This window comes from Narcine bancroftii, chromosome 4, assembly GCF_036971445.1.
Source record: "Narcine bancroftii isolate sNarBan1 chromosome 4, sNarBan1.hap1, whole genome shotgun sequence".
In the NCBI taxonomy this organism is placed as follows: Eukaryota; Metazoa; Chordata; class Chondrichthyes; order Torpediniformes; family Narcinidae; genus Narcine; species Narcine bancroftii.
The window spans coordinates 215186145-215205374 of NC_091472.1; the positions used below are offsets into that span (position 1 = coordinate 215186145).

The 19230-nt window shown below is 41.1% G+C and overlaps 1 protein-coding gene across 4 annotated transcripts in view; it reads right to left on the bottom strand.

The window, feature by feature from the left end:
• Positions 1 to 19230, bottom strand: part of ndufs1 (NADH:ubiquinone oxidoreductase core subunit S1) — a 101262-nt gene that overhangs the window by 37447 nt on the left and 44585 nt on the right. For all 4 annotated transcript variants that reach the window (XM_069933917.1, XM_069933920.1, XM_069933919.1 and 1 more), the window contains 5 exons: positions 15953 to 16138; positions 12479 to 12613; positions 11630 to 11744; positions 11069 to 11214; positions 8933 to 9061 (listed from right to left, as the gene is read on the bottom strand). In XM_069933917.1, coding sequence (XP_069790018.1) covers positions 8933 to 9061; positions 11069 to 11214; positions 11630 to 11744; positions 12479 to 12613; positions 15953 to 16138 — 711 coding nt within the window. The remainder of the gene's footprint in view (positions 1 to 8932; positions 9062 to 11068; positions 11215 to 11629; positions 11745 to 12478; positions 12614 to 15952; positions 16139 to 19230) is intronic.

The following is a 19230-nucleotide window of genomic DNA, read 5'->3' on the forward strand; positions in this document are numbered from 1 at the left end:
ATTTACTAATCGAATTTACGCCCCATCATCCAGATCATTAATGTAAATGACAAACAGCAAGGGGCCAATACAGAACAGTGAGGCACACCGCTTGTTACTGGCCTCTAGCCTAACAAACAGTTATTCACGACGACTCTCTGGCTTATCCCTTCTTGCCACTATTGAATCCATCTGTCTATCTCAAAATTAATACTAGCACATGAACCTTCCTAACTAACCTTCTATTCGGAACCTTATCAAGGGCTATATAGACAACATCCGCTGCTTTCCCTTCATCAACATTCCTAGTCACCTCTTCAAAAAATTCAACAGGATTGGTCAAACATGACCTTCCACGCACAAACCTGTGTTGCGTATTCTTGATCAGACCCTGTCTCTCCGGACACCTAATTGTATTATATCTAAGAACACTTTCTATTAACTTACCAACCACAAACGTCAAACTTACAGGTGAATAATTGCTAGGCTTGCTCCTTGAACCCCTTTTAAACGAAGGAACCACATTAGCAATACACGAATCCTCCGGCACTATAGCGCTAAATCACTGCCAGAGCCTCTGCTATTTCCTCACTAACTTCTCTCAAGGTCCTGGGGAATATCCTGTCAGGACCTGGAGAATATCCTGTCAGGACCTGGAGACTTATCCACATTTATATGCTTCAAAATTTCCAGTACATCCTCTTACATTTTCCATAATTACCCTCTTTGCCTCCTTTATCCTGCACAGTTCAATATCCTTCTCCTTAGTGAATACCGAAGAAAAGAACTTGTTCAAAATTGCCTCCATCTCATTTGGCTCCACACACAGTTGTCCGCTCTGATTCTCTAAGGGACCAATTTTATCCCTCTCTCTCCTTTTGCTATTAACATATTTATAAAAACCTTTTGGATTTATTTTCACCCTGTTTGCTAAAGCCACCTCGTACCTTCTTTTAGCTCTTTTTTCAAACCAAGTTTCCAATATCCCTTGAAATCCATGGTTCTCTCAAACTTTTGACTCTGCCCTTTATCCTGACAGGAACATAAAGATTTTGTACCCTCAAAATTTCACCTTTAAAATACCTCAGATTAAAAATCCTTCAGATTAAAACAAATTGTCCCAATCCAATCCTCGTAAATCCTTTCTCATTTCCTTAAATCTAGCTTTTTTCCCCACGCAAAAACTGCAACCTTAGGCCCTGACCTATCCTTTTCCATAATTACCTTGAAGCTAATGGCACGATGATCACTGGATCCAAAGTGCTTCCCAACACATACCTCCGTCACATGACCTATCTCATTCCCCAACAGTAGATCCAACACTGCCCCTTCTCTAGTCGGTACCTCTACGTATTGCTATAAAACAAAAAATTTCCTGCACATATTTTACAAATTCCAATCCATCCAGCGCTTTCACAGAATGGGTTTCCCAATCTGTATTTTGAAAATTAAAATTTCCCAACCCTGTGCTTATTACAAATATCTGCTATCTCCCTACAAATTTGCTCCTCTAGTTCTCGCTCCCCATTACACCCCTGTAAGTGTGACTACCCCTTTCCCATTCCTCAATTCCACCCTTACAGTCTCCCTGGACAAGCCTTCCAATCTATCCTGCCTAAGCACTGCTCTAATATTTTCCCTGACAAACAATGCTACACCACCCCCAATTCTATCACACCTAAAGCAATGAAATCCAGGAATAATTAGCTGCAAATCACATCCTTCCTGCAACCATGTATCACTAATCGCCACCACAGCATACTGCCAAGTGTCTATCCACACCCTCAGCTCGTTCTCCTTCCTTACAATACTCCTAGCATTAAAGTATATGCATTTCAGAGATTTCCCACTACTTAGTCTGTTTGTCCCTTTCCTTACAAACAACTCTATTATGTTCTTTTTCTATCATCTCCACTCCATCTTCATGAAGAGCATCTTCCTTCTCTATCACATAGAAACATAGAAGATAGGAGCAGGAGTAGGTCATTCGACCCTTCGAGCCTGCTCCGCCATTCAACGAGATCATGGCTGATCTTAAAGTTCAGTACCCCGTCCCCGCCTTCTCTCCGTAACCTTTAATACCCTTATACTGAAGAAATATATCTAATTCCCTCTTAAATATATTTAATGAACCTGCCTCTACCACCCTCTGGGTAAAGAAATTCCTCCTCATCTCGGTCCTAAATGATTTGCCTATTATCCTCAAACCATGGCCCCGGGTTCTGGATTTTCCCATCATTGGAAACATCCCATCTGCATCCATTCTGTCCAGTCCTGCCAGAATTTTATATGTCTCTATGAGATCCCCTCTCAATCTTCTAAACTCTAGCGAGTACAATCCCAATTTGCACAATCTTTCCTCATAAGTCATTCCTGCCATTCCAAGTATTAGCCTGGTGAATCGCCTCTGTACTCCCTCCATTGCAAGAACATCCTTCCTTAGATAAGGTGACCAAAACTGCACACAATACTCCAGGTGTGGTCTCACCAAGGCCCTGTACAGCTGCAGTAAGGTATCCTTGTTCCTATACTCAAACCCTCTTGATATGAAGGCCAACATACCATTTGCCTTTTTAACCGCCTGCTGTACCTGCATGCTCGCCTTCAGAGACTGGTGTACAAGTACCCCTAGGTCTCTCTGCACTTCCCCATCTCTTAATCTATTGCCATTCAAATAGTAATCTGCCCTCCGGTTTGTATTACCAAAGTGGATAACCTCACATTTATCCACATTGTAGTGCATTTGCCATGTATCTGCCCAGTCCCTCAATTTATCCAAATCACACTGGAGCTTCCTGACCCCCTCTTCCATGCACACAACCCCTCCTAGCTTAGTGTCATCTGCAAATTTGGAGATATTACATCCAATCCCCTCATCCAGATCATTAATGTAAATTGTGAACAGCTGGAGTCCCAGTACAGATCCCTGTGGCACCCCACTGGTCACCGCCTGCCACTCAGAAAACGAGCCATTTATCTCAACTCTCTGTCTTCTACCTGCCAGCCAGTTCTCAATCCACATCAATACTTTGCCCCCAATCCCATGAACCTTGATTTTGGAAGCCAGTCGTTTATGCGGGACCTTATCGAAGGCCTTTTAGAAGTCCAGGTACACCACATCCACTGGCTCTCCCCCATCTATTTTACCTGTCACCATCTCAAAGAATTCCAATAGATTTGTCAAGCACGATTTACCTTTTGTAAATCCATGTTGACTCCGTCCGATCCCTTCTCTGCTAGTCATATGCTCCGCTATTACATCCTTAATAATGGATTCCATCATTTTGCCCACTACTGATGGAAGGCTCACCGGCCTATAATTCCCCGCTTTTTCTCTACCCCCCTTTTTAAATAGTGGGGTAACATTAGCTACCCTCCAATCCATGGGTACTGATCCTGAGTCTATTGAGTTCTGGAAAATAATTCTTAAAGCATCTGCTATCTGAATGGCCACTTCCTTAAGAACCCTAAGATGGAGGAGGTGTCACGTGATGGAGTAGTGGCCGGACGGTGAACTCCAGCCCTCTCCAGAAAAGTCGGGAAAAACAAGAGAAAACACCAAGGCACAGAAATAAAAGTTACAGAAAAGTGAGTATAAAGGTGGAAAGAAGATGGCGACAAAAAAAGAAAAGTCGAAAGCAACGGTAAGAAGAGAGGAAGAGAAGACAAAGGAGGAAAAAGGTGAAGGCCTTACCTGTCCGAAGAGGCCCGCTGCGGAGAGAGAAACCCGCTCCCTCAGGTCGGTAAATAATGGACTACAAAAATGGCTCGCAGAGCCGAGCAAAAGTGCGCAACCGCGCATGCGCGAAGTTTCGCGCATGCGCGATGCGAATGAAAAAAAACACACCGACGGGAGGGGGGACCAGCTGGGGAGTCGATCTCCACAGCCGGCAACGACAGCTGCAGAACACCTGCAGCAAGAAGAGACCACAGAAGACAATAGAAACAAGATAGAAGAGGAGGAAAGGGCAACAAAGAAACAACAGATGGTCAACCCAGAGGAAGAAGAAGAGGAAGAGTATGGTGAAATAGAAGAAGAAAAGATAGGCAAGGTAAAGGATATACTTGCTCTTATTAAAGGATACATGGAGTCATTTAAAGAATGGCAAACACAGGAATTTAAGGATTTAAGAAAAAGAATAAACAACACAGAGGAGAAAATAATTAAAATGGAGATGACCTTAACAGAAATGGGAAAAAAAATGGACAAGATGGAAGAGCGGGCAGTAGCAGCAGAAATGGAGGTAGAAGACTTAAAAAAGAAATTGGAGAAATCTAATAAAAAAACTAAAGAGACACAAGAACTACTAGCTCAAAAAATAGATACAATGGAAAACCATAACAGAAGAAATAACATAAAGATAGTGGGCCTTAAGGAAGATGAAGAAGGCAAGAATATGAGGGAGTTTATAAAAGAGTGGATCCCTAAGACCCTAGGATGTCCAGAACTACAGCAAGAATTGGAAATAGAAAGGGCACATAGAGTATTGGCCTCTAAACCACAACCACAACAAAAACCAAGATCTATTGTAGTAAAATTCCTAAGATATACTACAAGAGAAAAGGTACTGGAGAAGACAATGGAAAAAGTAAGAGAGGGCAACAAACCACTGGAGTATAAAGGGCAAAAAATCTTCATTTATCCAGATATAAGTTTTGAACTCCTAAAGAAGAAAAAAGAGTTCAATACAGCAAAGGCGATTTTATGGAAGAAAGGGTATAAATTTATACTAAAGCATCCAGCGGTATTGAAAATATTTATTCCAGGACAACAAAACAGACTATTCTCGGATCCAGAAGAAGCACGAAAATTTGCAGAACAATTACAAAAATAGACTGAGGGAGGAAGACGGGTAATGAGAGTAAAAATGATCACGATTGATATGTATGTGGGTAAAGACAAAAATAGACTGAGGGAGGAAGACGGGTAATGAGAGTAAAAATGATCACGATTGATATGTATGCGGGTAAAGAGGTATAAGAGTGAATAGAGACAATGAGCATACATGAATGTATCTGTACTTAAAGGAAAATATAGATAGTATAGACAAGAATTAATAAGGGAAGGTAATGGAATAGAGAGAATAAGGAGGGAATTAAAAGAGTGACCTTTGTGACATATGAAAAGTGAAATCTTTTCTGGGGGAGGCGGGGTGGGGGGAAATAGCGGTCACTGCAAAATCAGTTGACGCTTGCGAGTGGATTCGCAAATCCAAATGGAGAGGGGAGATGTGGTTGTCCGACAAGGGATAAAGGACAACTCAGGAGGTGAAGGGGAGATTGGGGATAAATAAGATAGAAATAGGAGAATAAGGAAAATGTTGGATGTTGTAGGAATGTTGTCTTATAAAGAGTTGAAAATAAGAAAACAGAAATGGAAAAGGAGGAAAGGTAATGATGGAAAAACGGAAAGAGAAGATAAACAAAATATAAAAGGGCTACGCTGAACTATATGTCTTTAAATATTAATGGAATACATAACCAAATTAAAAGGAAGAAACTACCAAATTTAAATGAATAAATGTATTCCATTAGAAAAAATAACATATTGGTTAAGAAATAATATTGAAATATTCGAACAAGTATAGGAGCCTTACATTAAATACAATAGCGAAAACCTACCGGGGACAAACATTACCTAAGTTGATGGAAGGAGAAGGAAAGAAAAGAATGGACTCAGTAGAATTTCTGGTGTAATTTTGTTGAATGACAACATTGTCTGACTGGCTTAATGCAACCTAGATTGTATACCTAAAATGGATGAGAGGGGGGGGGTGGGGGGGTGGTTTGGGAGGAAAGGGGGGGGGGGGGGAAGAAAAAGTCACTGTATATGTGTGAAAAAGAAATAGTGTATATCATGGCTAATGTGATTTATGGTGTGAAAAATAAAAAAATTTAAAAAAAAAAAAAAAGAACCCTAGGATGTAGATTATCAGGCCCTTGGGATTTATCTGCCTTCAATCCCATCAATTTCCCCAAGACCATGTCCTTAGAGGTACTGATTTCTTTCACTTCCTCCCTTGCATTAGTCTCTATGTTTCCCAACATCCTTGGGAGGTTATTTGTATCCTCTCTTGTAAAAACAGAACTAAAGTAAGAATTTAATTGGTCTGTCATTTCCTTATTCCTCATTATATATTCCCCTGATTCCGACTGCAAAGGACCTACTCTGGATTTCACCAATCTTTTCCTCTTGACATATTTATAAAAGCTTTTGCAATCAGTTTTTATATTTGCCGCAAGCTTACTTTCGTAATTTATTTTTGCTCTCTTGATTAATCCCTTTGTCCTCCTTTGCTGCATCTTGAACTGCTCCCAGTCTTCGGTTGTGGTACTTTTTTTGGCCAATTGATATGCTCACTCTTTGGACCCAATGCTGTCTCTAATTTCCCTTGTTATCCACGGTTGAGTCACCTTTTTTGGTTTATTTTTATGCCAAACAAATTTTTGCAATTTTTGCAATTTCTCCATTAGATCTGTGAATGCTTTCCATTGTCTATCCACAGTCAACTCCCCCATAAACACCACCCAATCAATCTTACTCAACTCCCGTCTCATACCATCATAATTCCCTTTATTTAAATTCAGGACCTTAGTCTCGGTTTTAATTTCATCACTCTCCATGTCGAGTGAGAATTCGATCATATTGTGATCGCTCCTACCCAAAGGGCCTCACACAACAAGATTGCTGATTAGCCCCTTATCATTGCATAATACCCAATCTAAAATGGCCTGCTCCCAAGTTGGTTCCTTGACATATTGGTCTAGATAACCGTCCCGTAAACATTCAAAGAATTCCTCCTCCTCAGTATTTTTACCAATTTGACTAGTCCAATCTATATGCAAATTAAAGTCTCCCATGATGACAGCTGTTCCCTTATTGCACGCTTTTCTAATTTCTCTTTTAATGCCTTCCCTCACCTCTACACTACTATTTGGAGGCCTATATACCACCCCCACTAACGTTTTCCGCCCCTTGCTATTCCTCAGTTCTACCCATATAGAGTCTGCATCTTCTGAGTTAATATCCTTCCTGTCAATCGTGTCGGTCCCTTCTCTCACCATCAATACTACCCCACCCCCTTTACTTTCTTGCCGATCCCTCCTAAATATCGTATACCCCGGGATGTTAAGTTCCCAGGCTTGCCCACCCTGCAGCTATGTTTCTGTAATCCCAATCAAATCATATTTGTTTATCTCAATTTCCACAGCTAATTCATCTACCTTGTTTCGAATGTTCCTTCCTATCCACCCCCAAACTCCGTCTACAAGCTTTCTCCTTTTGCAATCTAACCTTCTCCTTGCTGTTCTCCTTCGCTTGGTTCCCTCCCCCCAACCATTCTAGTTTAAAGTCTCCTGAGTAGCCTTAGCAAATGTCCCCGCCAGGATCCTGGTCCCTCTGGGATTCAAGTAAAACCCGTCTGTTCTGTATAGGTCCCACCTCCCCCAAAGAAGATCCCAGTGATCCAGAAACTTGCTCCATCCCTTCAATCATGCATTCATTCTCCACACCATTCTGTTCCTGCTCTCACTGTCCCATGGCACAGGCAGAAATCCCAAAATTACTTACTTCGTGGTCCTTCTTTTCAGCTTTCTACCTAACTCTCTGAACTCACTTTATTCCATGGAGTGAAGAAGAATGAGGGGATATTTGATAGAGCTTTACAAGATTATCTGAGGTATTGACAGAATGGATGTGAGTATGATTTTTCCACTTAGATTGGGGGAGATACGTGTGAGAGGACATGACTTTAAGGTGAAAGGGGAAAGGTTTAGGGGAAACTTCTTCACTTTGAGTTGTGGGAGTTTGCAACAAGCTGCCATCTGACATAGTAAATGTGGGCTCACTCTTAAGTTTTAAGAATAAATTGGATAGATACATGGATGGGAGAGGTCTGGAGCGTTATGGAATGGGTGCAGGTCAGTGGGACTAGAGGACTGATGTTTTGGTACTGACTAGAAGGGCTGAATGGCCTGTTTTCCATGCTGCAGTTTTCAGTTTTAAAATTATTATTGTTTGTTTTAAGATTAACCTATTACCTCCCTCTCTATCATTAATCTCCTTAATTACACTATTTGGACATCTTATTTCAAAAGTGCCATGCAATAGAGTTGTCTGCTCCCTCAAGTGCCTAAGTAGAGGAACCAAAGGGAGTAGGAAGCAGACCAGAATGGAACACAATACCCCAAGTTGTTTCCATTCAAAATATACCACTTTTGTCAGATCAGTGACCATCAAACACTACAGCACATAAACAGACTCTTTGGCCCATCTAGTCTGCAGCAAACTATTTTTCTGCCTTGTCCCACTGACCTGCACCTGGACTATAGCCCTCCATCCCTCCATACCCCTCCCTCCCATCCATGTACCTATCCATATTATTTCTTAAATATCGAAATTAAGCCCACAATTACCAAATTCAGGTGGCAGCTCAATCCACACTCTCTGAGTGGTTCCTCCTAATGTTCCCTTTAAACATTTCTCCTTTCACCCCTAACCTATATCCTCTACTTTATATCTCACCAGAGGAAAAAGTCTGTATCCCTCATAATTTTGCATACCTTATCAAATCTCCTCTCATTCTCTGACGCTCCAGGGAATAAAGTCCTAACCAGTTTAATCTTTACCTGCAACTTAATTCCTCAAGACCCGGCAATGTCTTTGTAAAACTCTGCACTCTTTCAATCTTATTGATATATTTTCTGTAGGAAGGTGACCAAACGGCACACAATAGTCCAAATTTAGCTTCAACAGTACCTCAGATAACTTCATCACAATAATATTCAATTCTTTGATTTATGAAGGTAATGTGCCAAAGCTCTCTTAATGAACATATCTACGTGTGACATCACATTCAGAGAATTATATATCTGTATTCCCAGATCACTCTGTTCTACCACACATGGTGCCTGACCATTTACCAGTATGCATCATATCAAGTCACACACTCACCTCTTTCTGACCCGAACATTGAAAAGTGGGGCTTCAAAGCGTGGGTTGGTGCCAACCAACAGCAGGACGTCAGCCTCCTCCACTCCAGCAATCTTGGTATTCAGCAAGTAATTGGAGCGCAAGTCGGTGCTATTAGGCAAAAAGAAATAAGAGGTCAACCTTTTCAAAAGTCAGTACTGCAACAACATTAATGTGGAAAACTGCACAAATCCAAACACGTGGAGCCAAGGAAATCTGCTGGCCACAGATCACACCATTCCTGACCTACCCCAGTGTTAGGGGCCAGTTGAGTTTTGTGATGCCCCAAATGTTATTAGGTTGTATGGCAGATGACAGAAGTTCTGGCATTTTATTGAAGGGAACTGACAGAATAGCCAAGAAAATCCCAGGTTTTTATAAAACCACCCATTTCCTTCAGGGATGGGATCGTGTCACCTTCAAGATGGAAATGAATTACACACAATTCAAAGGGACACTGTGTGAACAATCAAGATAAAATGCCCCAGCACCACCTTCATCCTTGATCAATGCTGGTCATAACTCAATATTGTGGTAGTAGGGGAAATGCACATACATACACGCAAGACACACACACACAAACACACACACACACACACACACACACACACTTGAGCTATTACATTATAAAAGCAGGTAAATCTTCCTCAGAAATAGAAATCTATCAAGTCACCAAATGCACAGACAGTTTGTGTAACTGACTGCATCTCGAGTAAGATCCCACAAATCAGAGTAAAATGAATATCCCAGCTATGAATATCTGGGAATTAGCTCAATTGTTGAAAAAGCCTCTATATCCCTTCAAAAAGAAATCACAGAATTTTCAATGACCAATTTGAACTCATATCGAGGTAAGCCTGTTTATCATCCATTTACCAAAGGCCCGTACCACCCAACAAATAAGATTTGCTGGATACTGCATTCAGAAGGCCAGTCCAATCTATGTACTTTAAGCTTGGCGATGCCCTTGAAACCATGACCGGCTGATTTAGAACCAAGCAAAAGATCTGTAGAAAAGTGCCTTGTGCCCACGGGGTACAGCATATTGTTGTGCAAATACAAGAGCAGGATATCGAAATGAAACGGAAGACCCAGACTTGTCCACATTTAGCTGCTCCTTGGAGCACGGCCACAAAGGCAGTAAAGAGTTAGTGAGATGTTTCCAAAATAAAGAAATGTGAATGGAATTCAGGCTATTCTTTCAGTTCTTACACTCGTAGGACACACCATTACATAACTGAAAGCATAGCTGCGTCTCAAAGGGGGAAGGGTGGAGATAACGAAGGACTATGCTGCAGTAAACTAGAACAATATTGCTGCAAAGTTCCTCCCTGCACACCTGAGAAAGGCTGGTAAGGTGGGCTGAGGAGGACTGGGAATAATGAAGAAAAATGGTTAGTGGGTTTAGTGTAATTAGGCAAGTCAGCATGGCCTTGGTCTAATTCCATACTCAATCTCAGTGGTTTTCTAACTGACCCCTTAAACTCGCATACCACTAAGTATTCCCTATGTCAAAAGTGCTCTGTAATTGGTGAGGGATTGCTTAAAGTGGAATGTGAGTGGGAAGGGAAGGTTGAGAGCTATTGCTCTAGACCCAATTGTTACTGAAATATTTTGCTTGAGAAAAATTGTCATTGGCCCATTTCCTTTGGAGTTCTGAAACCGTGCACAAGGGACGATTGAAACAGTAGTTTTCAAACTTTTCTCTTTCCACTCACGTACCACCTTAAGCAATCCTTTACTAATGACCTTACTAATCATTTATAGTATAAAGATTGCTTAAGGTGGAATGTGAGTTTAGTGGGCAGTTTGAAAACCTTTGCTCTATTGGCAAGGACACAAGAGTTTGCTGGTCTGAATGCAATTGCAGTGTAAAGATTTAAGTGTGGTGCTTCAGAAATTCAAGGTTGATACTATCCAAAATGTTATGAAATAGCTGAGGCATTGTAAGGTATGATGAGTTACAGTGATCTTACCATTGAAAGATATTTGATTTCAAATTCAAAATGAGGCTACAGTGACAGAAAGTGACCACACATATAACTATGAATGAACAATTCATTTAAATTGTTACTATCATACTGCAAGTGAGTCTGCCATTGAACTCTTCCATCTTACCCAGCTCCCGTCATAGGAAAGATCTCCTCTGTGCACAGTGCATCACTATTTAACCTGTTGATCAAATCCTTCAGGGACACCAGAGTTTCGGCATCGACCATTCCACCGGCAATAGCAGCCACATCCATATTCTGCACTCTCTGCAACTGGCAACCACAAGAAAAGATTGGGGGAGGAAAGAAAATCTTGGATTTTATTGAATTACACCGTGGGCCATCATTTGGCCCATGTGTTTGTGACAAGCTGTTTGAAATAATCTTTGAAATCCTTATTCCTCTAAAAAGATTAATGTGATTTCTTTTCAAAGCTACTGTTGAGTCTACTACCACCATCATTTCATTACTCTACAGTCCACACTCCCTGCCCCCACCCCCCTGATCCCTCCACATGTCCCCACTCCCTGCCCCCATCTACCGCTCCCTGCCCTCCCCCAGCCCCGCTTTGCAACCCTGCTTTGCTCCACCATCCTTGCACCTCACCACTACCAACACTGTCTACCTAGTCATGCATCTTGCCACGCTCTCCACTGCATTTTAGGTCGTATCATGTACTAGTTATTACCACTTCCGCAATCCGACTCAATGCCTCCTCCCAAGATGCAGATACCAGCTGCCCCTTCAGGTTTCTGATCAAGGGAACTGTTAAGCGTTGACGCTTTAAACCATCATACGCAAACCTGCAGAGCAAGACAGTGAATTCACCAACTTGTGAATTTAAAATGAAGTAAAAGAAAATCATAGAACAAGACCTTTCTCAAATCCTATGAGACACATATCATATTAATGAAATAATAAGTCTTGCCCACCATTCATTTTTGTTAAATAATGATTCACAAAACCACATGGTTCCACAGCATTTAATTTACTATACAAAAGTGTTGAAGGAACTCAGAAGATCTTGCAGCATCTATCAGAGGCTAATATTTAGAACATAGAACATGACAGCCCTTTCAGCCCTCGATATTGTGCCAACCTAAGTATTCCTTAAAAAAGTACTCAACCTTCCCTACCCCATAATCCTCTATCTTTCTTCCATCGATGTGCCTGTCCAGGAGTCTCTTAATGTTTGTCCTCTGGTATTTGCTATTCCTGCCCTGGGAAACAGGCACTGGCTGTCCACCCTATCTATGCCTCTCATAATCTTGTAGACCTCTATTAATTCTCCACTCATCTGGGGCCTCATAAACTTTGAGCAGGGTCCTCAGTGAAAAAAGGTTGAGAATAGCTACGCTAAAGTATGGTTAGAACTCCATTTCACATCACAGCATTACAACTCACCAATAGCCAAAAAAATAAAGTGTATTTGTCCTCATTGCAATACTTTCTAAATGTGAGGCGATCTAATCTATTTTAAAAAAAAAAAATCAGATAACAATTTCAATGTAACAACCATCCGATTAAAGTCCGTCACCTGGTCTTATCAGAGATCCACTCCTCGTTGACATCCTCATTTAATCGTGGCAGGATTCTCATCACCTCCCCAGTCCGTGTGCTCACAACAATGTTACTACCAATAGCATCCATCACATCGATGGACTCAGTCTTCCTGGTGAAGAAATATGGTCAGTTAAGAAAATACATGGTTTAGTTTGTCAACCTGCTTTAGAGTTAAAAGAATACCCATATGCTCTTCACATGGCAACCAATCCATTACTGTCAGATATAACATCACATTGTCTTAATGTTAGTCACTGTGTTTTCAAGATAAGAGTGTCCAAATTGAAATTGGAAATTGAGGGGTGGTCTCAGAGATGTAAAAAAAAAAAATCACGAGAGGAAAAGATATGATAAATACACAGGGTCTTTTGTCCAGAGTAGGGGAACTGGAGGATATGGATTTAAGATGAGGGAGAGAGATTTAACATTAATCTGAAGGTTAACATTGGAGGAGTCACGCGATGGAGTAGTGGCCGGACGGTGAACTCCAGCCCTCTCCAGAAAAGTCGGGAAAAACAAGAGAAAACACAAAGGCACAGAAATAAAAGTTACAGAAAAGTGAGTATAAAGGTGGAAAGAAGATGGCGACAAAAAAAGAAAAGTCGAAAGCAACGGTAAGAAGAGAGGAAGAGAAGACAAAGGAGGAAAAAGGTGAAGGCCTTACCTGTCCGAAGAGGCCCGCTGCGGAGAGAGAAACCCGCTCCCTCAGGTCGGTAAATAATGGACTACAAAAATGGCTCGCAGAGCCGAGCAAAAGTGCGCAACCGCGCATGAAAAAAAACACACCGACGGGAGGGGGGACCAGCTGGGGAGTCGATCTCCACAGCCGGCAACGACAGCTGCAGAACACCTGCAGCAAGAAGAGACCACAGAAGACAATAGAAACAAGATAGAAGAGGAGGAAAGGGCAACAAAGAAACAACAGATGGTCAACCCAGAGGAAGAAGAAGAGGAAGAGTATGGTGAAATAGAAGAAGAAAAGATAGGCAAGGTAAAGGATATACTTGCTCTTATTAAAGGATACATGGAGTCATTTAAAGAATGGCAAACACAGGAATTTAAGGATTTAAGAAAAAGAATAAACAACACAGAGGAGAAAATAATTAAAATGGAGATGACCTTAACAGAAATGGGAAAAAAAATGGACAAGATGGAAGAGCGGGCAGTAGCAGCAGAAATGGAGGTAGAAGACTTAAAAAAGAAATTGGAGAAATCTAATAAAAAAACTAAAGAGACACAAGAACTACTAGCTCAAAAAATAGATACAATGGAAAACCATAACAGAAGAAATAACATAAAGATAGTGGGCCTTAAGGAAGATGAAGAAGGCAAGAATATGAGGGAGTTTATAAAAGAGTGGATCCCTAAGACCCTAGGATGTCCAGAACTACAGCATGAAATGGAAATAGAAAGGGCACATAGAGTATTGGCCTCTAAACCACAACCACAACAAAAACCAAGATCTATTGTAGTAAAATTCCTAAGATATACTACAAGAGAAAAGGTACTGGAGAAGACAATGGAAAAAGTAAGAGAGGGCAACAAACCACTGGAGTATAAAGGGCAAAAAATCTTCATTTATCCAGATATAAGTTTTGAACTCCTAAAGAAGAGAAAAGAGTTCAATACAGCAAAGGCGATTTTATGGAAGAAAGGGTATAAATTTATACTAAAGCATCCAGCGGTATTGAAAATATTTATTCCAGGACAGCAAAACAGACTATTCTCGGATCCAGAAGAAGCACGAAAATTTGCAGAACAATTACAAAAATAGACTGAGGGAGGAAGACGGGTAATGAGAGTTAAAATGATCACGACTGATATGTATGTGGGTAAAGACAAAAATAGACTGAGGGATGAAGACGGGTAATGAGAGTAAAAATGATCACGATTGATATGTATGCAGGTAAAGAGGTATAAGAGTGAATAGAGACAATGAGCATACATGAATGTATCTGTACTTAGAGGAAAATATAGATAGTATAGACAAGAATTAATAAGGGAAGGTAATGGAATAGAGAGAATAAGGAGGGAATTAAAAGAGGGACCTTTGTGACATATGAAAAGTGAAATCTTTTCTGGGGGAGGCGGGGTGGGGGGAAATAGCGGTCACTGCACAATCAGTTGACGCTTGCGAGTGGATTCGCAAATCCAAATGGAGAGGGGAGATGTGGTTGTCCGACAAGGGATAAAGGACAACTCAGGAGGTGAAGGGGAGATTGGGGATAAATAAGATAGAAATAGGAGAATAAGGAAAATGTTAGATGTTGTAGGAATGTTGTCTTATAAAGAGTTGAAAATAAGAAAACAGAAATGGAAAAGGAGGAAAGGTAATGATGGAAAAACGGAAAGAGAAGATAAACAAAATATAAAAGGGCTACGCTGAACTATATGTCTTTAAATATTAATGGAATACATAACCAAATTAAAAGGAAGAAACTACCAAATTTAAATGAATAAATGTATTCCATTAGAAAAAATAACATATTGGTTAAGAAATAATATTGAAATATTCGAACAAGTATAGGAGCCTTACATTAAATACAATAGCGAAAACCTACCGGGGACAAACATTACCTAAGTTGATGGAAGGAGAAGGAAAGAAAAAAATGGACTCAGTAGAATTTCTGGTGTAATTTTGTTGAATGACAACATTGTCTGACTGGCTTAATGCAACCTAGATTGTATACCTAAAATGGATGAGAGGGGGGAGGTGGGGGGGTGGTTTGGGAGGAAAGTGGGGGGGAGAAAAAGTCACTGTATATGTGTGAAAAGAAATAGTGTATATCATGGCTAATGTGATTTATGGTGTGAAAAAAAAAAATTTAAAAAAAAAAAAAATCTGAAGGTTAACATTTAAAAAAAAATACACACACACACACAGAGGGTTCTTGGTATATGGAGGAGGTGGTTGAGGCAGGCACAATGGCAATGTTTAAGAAAAAAATGGACAGATGCACGGATAGGATGGAGTTAGTGGGAAATGGGGCAAATGCAGGTGGGTGGGACTTTATGGTTAGAATGTAAGTTGGGCTGAAGGGTTTGTTTCCACATTGTATGACTATTTAAATCTCTGGTATGTTTTCAATTATTGGTCAGCTCACTTCCAAATATCAAGCAATCCTGCTCATTCAGGTCACTACTTAGGACTCACAGAAAATAAATGGCTTTTCTTGACGCATCTTTTCCTTTCTTCTTGAAAGAGATGTTCCAGTCATTCATCATTGCCCTGAGCACCACTGAGATTTCAACTCACTGGTGTGACATGATGGCTAAAAAGGTTCAATTTTAAGGGATTCATGCACTAGAACACTGGAACCTTGTGAACATCACTTGTCTGCAGTCCCTCTCCATTTAAATAATATTCTACCTTGTGCATGATCTCACATTTCCCCACAGTATAGGCTGCAACAAGTTCTAAAGCATCACAGCCAAGCAAATACTGCACCTGGTCTCCCAAGGTCGGGCGGTGAAGGCATAGGGCTTAGACGTCAAAGCTCCAACTGGACAAAGGTCGATGATGTTCCCAGAGACTTCAGACATGAACATCTTTTCAATGTATGTCCCGACCTGCATTTCGTTTCCTCTTCCTGTGGTGCCCAAGTCATCCACACCGGCCACTTCACTTGCAAACCTGTTGAAGAACACAGAGGAGATGCACCATTTCTGTGGAAATGCCAGCCTTCATCAACAACATCGCAGACTGGACATTCAGCAAAGCTGCTCCTGTTCTTCCTGTAAAAGCTGGCTTGGGTCCAATATTTGGTTGTGGTATGCATGGTAAACTGTAACATTTCCAACATGACATCAAAGTACAACATCTCCTGATTTTAATCTCTCAGTAAATCTAAGGCATTCTCACCCAAGTGGCGGTTTCAGTCACACCACAAGAACATTTTTATATATCCTACCATATCTAACTATTATTTAAAACAATGCTCAAGTTCTACACTATTATTACTGGAGCAATGACTTTCTCTATCACCTTTCAGATTGTTTAGGACAATTCATGATAAACTTATACCACCTTTTTTATTATCACTTTTAGTAAATGAAAAATATAAACTAAAACATTCACACTGAGTCACATATCAGAATAGTCAGGAAAAAGACCAGTTCGTAAAATAAGAAAATTTCAAGGACATGTTTAAAGGCAGCAAAGAGGGAAAGGAAAACATAGAGAGGGTATTCCGGATCAAAGGATTTTAACAGGTAAAGACATTGCCACCAATAGCAGAATCATTTAGCTCAGGGTTAAATTAATTTAGACATACAGCATGGGAACAGGGCCAGGAGTTTGTGCCACCCAATTTACACCCCATTAACCTTCACCCCCGTGACGTTTTTGAATGGTGGGAGGAAACCGGAGCTCCTAGAGAAAACCGATGCAGTACGGGGAGAACAGACAAACTCCTTACAGACAGTGCAGCAGGAGTCAAACCCAAGTCCCAATCAGTGGTGCTGTAAAGGCATTGTGCTAACCACTACGCCAACTGTGCCACCCTATTAAAGGTCTGAATTAGAGAAGTGCAGATATAGGGCTGGAAGAGATCGTAGGGATAAGGAAGAGCAAAAACACAGGCAGATTTGATAGCAATTATGAGAAATTTGGATTGCAAAGAGTAGTTCACGGACAAGTTTCTCTTGTGTCTTGGTGTGAGCTTGCAGGCGCCTCAGATTGAAGAGTCCGTGAACTACTCTTTGCAGATGATGCCGCTTTAGTTGCCCATTCAGAGCCAGCTCTTCAGCGCTTGACGTCCTGCTTTGCGGAAACTGCCTGAAGAAAACTGAGGTCCTCCATCAGCCAGCTCCCCACCATGACTACCAGCCCCCCCACATCTCCATCGGGCACACAAAACTCAAAACGGTCAACCAGTTTACCTATCTCGGCTGCACCATTTCATCAGATGCAAGGATCGACAATGAGATAGACAACAGACTCGCCAAGGCAAATAGCGCCTTTGGAAGACTACACAAAAGAGTCTGGAAAAACAACCAACTGAAAAACCTCACAAAGATAAGCGTATACAGAGCCGTTGTCATACCCACACTCCTGTTCGGCTCCGAATCATGGGTCCTCTACCGGCACCACCTACGGCTCCTAGAACGCTTCCACCAGCGTTGTCTCCGCTCCATCCTCAACATCCATTGGAGCGCTCACACCCCTAACGTCGAGGTACTCGAGATGGCAGAGGTCGACAGCATCGAGTCCACGCTGCTGAAGATCCAGCTGCGCTGGATGGGTCACGTCTCCAGAATGGAGGACCATCGCCTTCCCAAGATCGTATTATATGGCGAGCTCTCCACTGGCCACCGTGACAGAGGTGCACCAAAGAAAAGGTACAAGGACTGCCTAAAGAAATCTCTTGGTGCCTGCCACATTGACCACCGCCAGTGGGCTGATAACGCCTCAAACCGTGCATCTTGGCGCCTCACAGTTTGGCGGGCAGCAGCCTCCTTTGAAGAAGACCGCAGAGCCCACCTCACTGACAAAAGGCAAAGGAGGAAAAACCCAACACCCAACCCCAACCAACCAATTTTCCCTTGCAACCGCTGCAATCGTGTCTGCCTGTCCCGCATCGGACTGGTCAGCCACAAACGAGCCTGCAGCTGACGTGGACTTTTTACCCCCTCCATAAATCTTCGTCCGCGAAGCCAAGCCAAAGAAAGAATGAGAAATTTGGATTGCACTGCTGCTCAACTGAGAGCTCATGTTGATTGAACACCACTGAGGCAGTGAATTAAAGGTGAAGCTCATATACAATTTGGGAAAATCTCTGGCCTTAAAAAAATTTAAAGGTCAAAAAGCCACAGAAGAAGGTTTCAGTAGCTGATATACTGAAGTAGAGGGGATGGAGGTCAATGATACAGAAATTGAAATAGATGATCCACCAATGGTGTAAGTACAAGGTCAGAATCTCAATTCCACGTGAAGTATTGCAGCAAGATGGGGGTGCGTGGCCATGCTGGGTGACTGAGCAGATGTGCTTCTCCGAGCTCTCTGAGAAAATTCTCTAAAAGATGACCAAAAAGTGCTTTGATAGAAATCTTTTTGACTGCAAAAGTGTGGATACATCTTTTTTTTCTCCTGGTCTTAGCTATTTTTTTTTGAAATATTTTTATTTTTCACACCATAAACCACATTGACCATGATACATACATTTTCCTTTTCAAATATATACAGTGCCATTTTCTTCTCCCCCACTCCCTCCTCCCATCACACCCTCCCTACCTCCCCCCCCCATCCATTTAAAGTACAAAATTAAAGATACATTAAACCAGTCAAATAATGTTGTCATTCAATAAAAATAAACATGAAATTCCACTGAGTCAATTCTTTTCATTTCCTTCTCCTTTCGTTAATTTAGGTAGTGAATGTGCCCGGTAGGTTTTTTCTATTGTGTTTCATGTAAGGCTCCCATATTTGTTCAAATATTTCAATATTATTTCTTAAACTATGTTATTTTTTCTAATGGAATACATTTATTCATTTCTATATACCATTGTTGTATTTTCAAATTATCTTCCAATTTCCAGGTTGACATAATACATTTTTTTGCTCCGGCTAGAGCTATCTTAACAAATCTTTTTTGTGTACCATCCAAATCAATTCCAAATTCCTTGTTTTTTATGTTACTTAGGAGGAAGATCTCTGGATTCTTTGGTATATTGTTTTCTGTAATTTTATTTAATATTTGGTTTAGATCTTCCCAAAATTTTTCTACT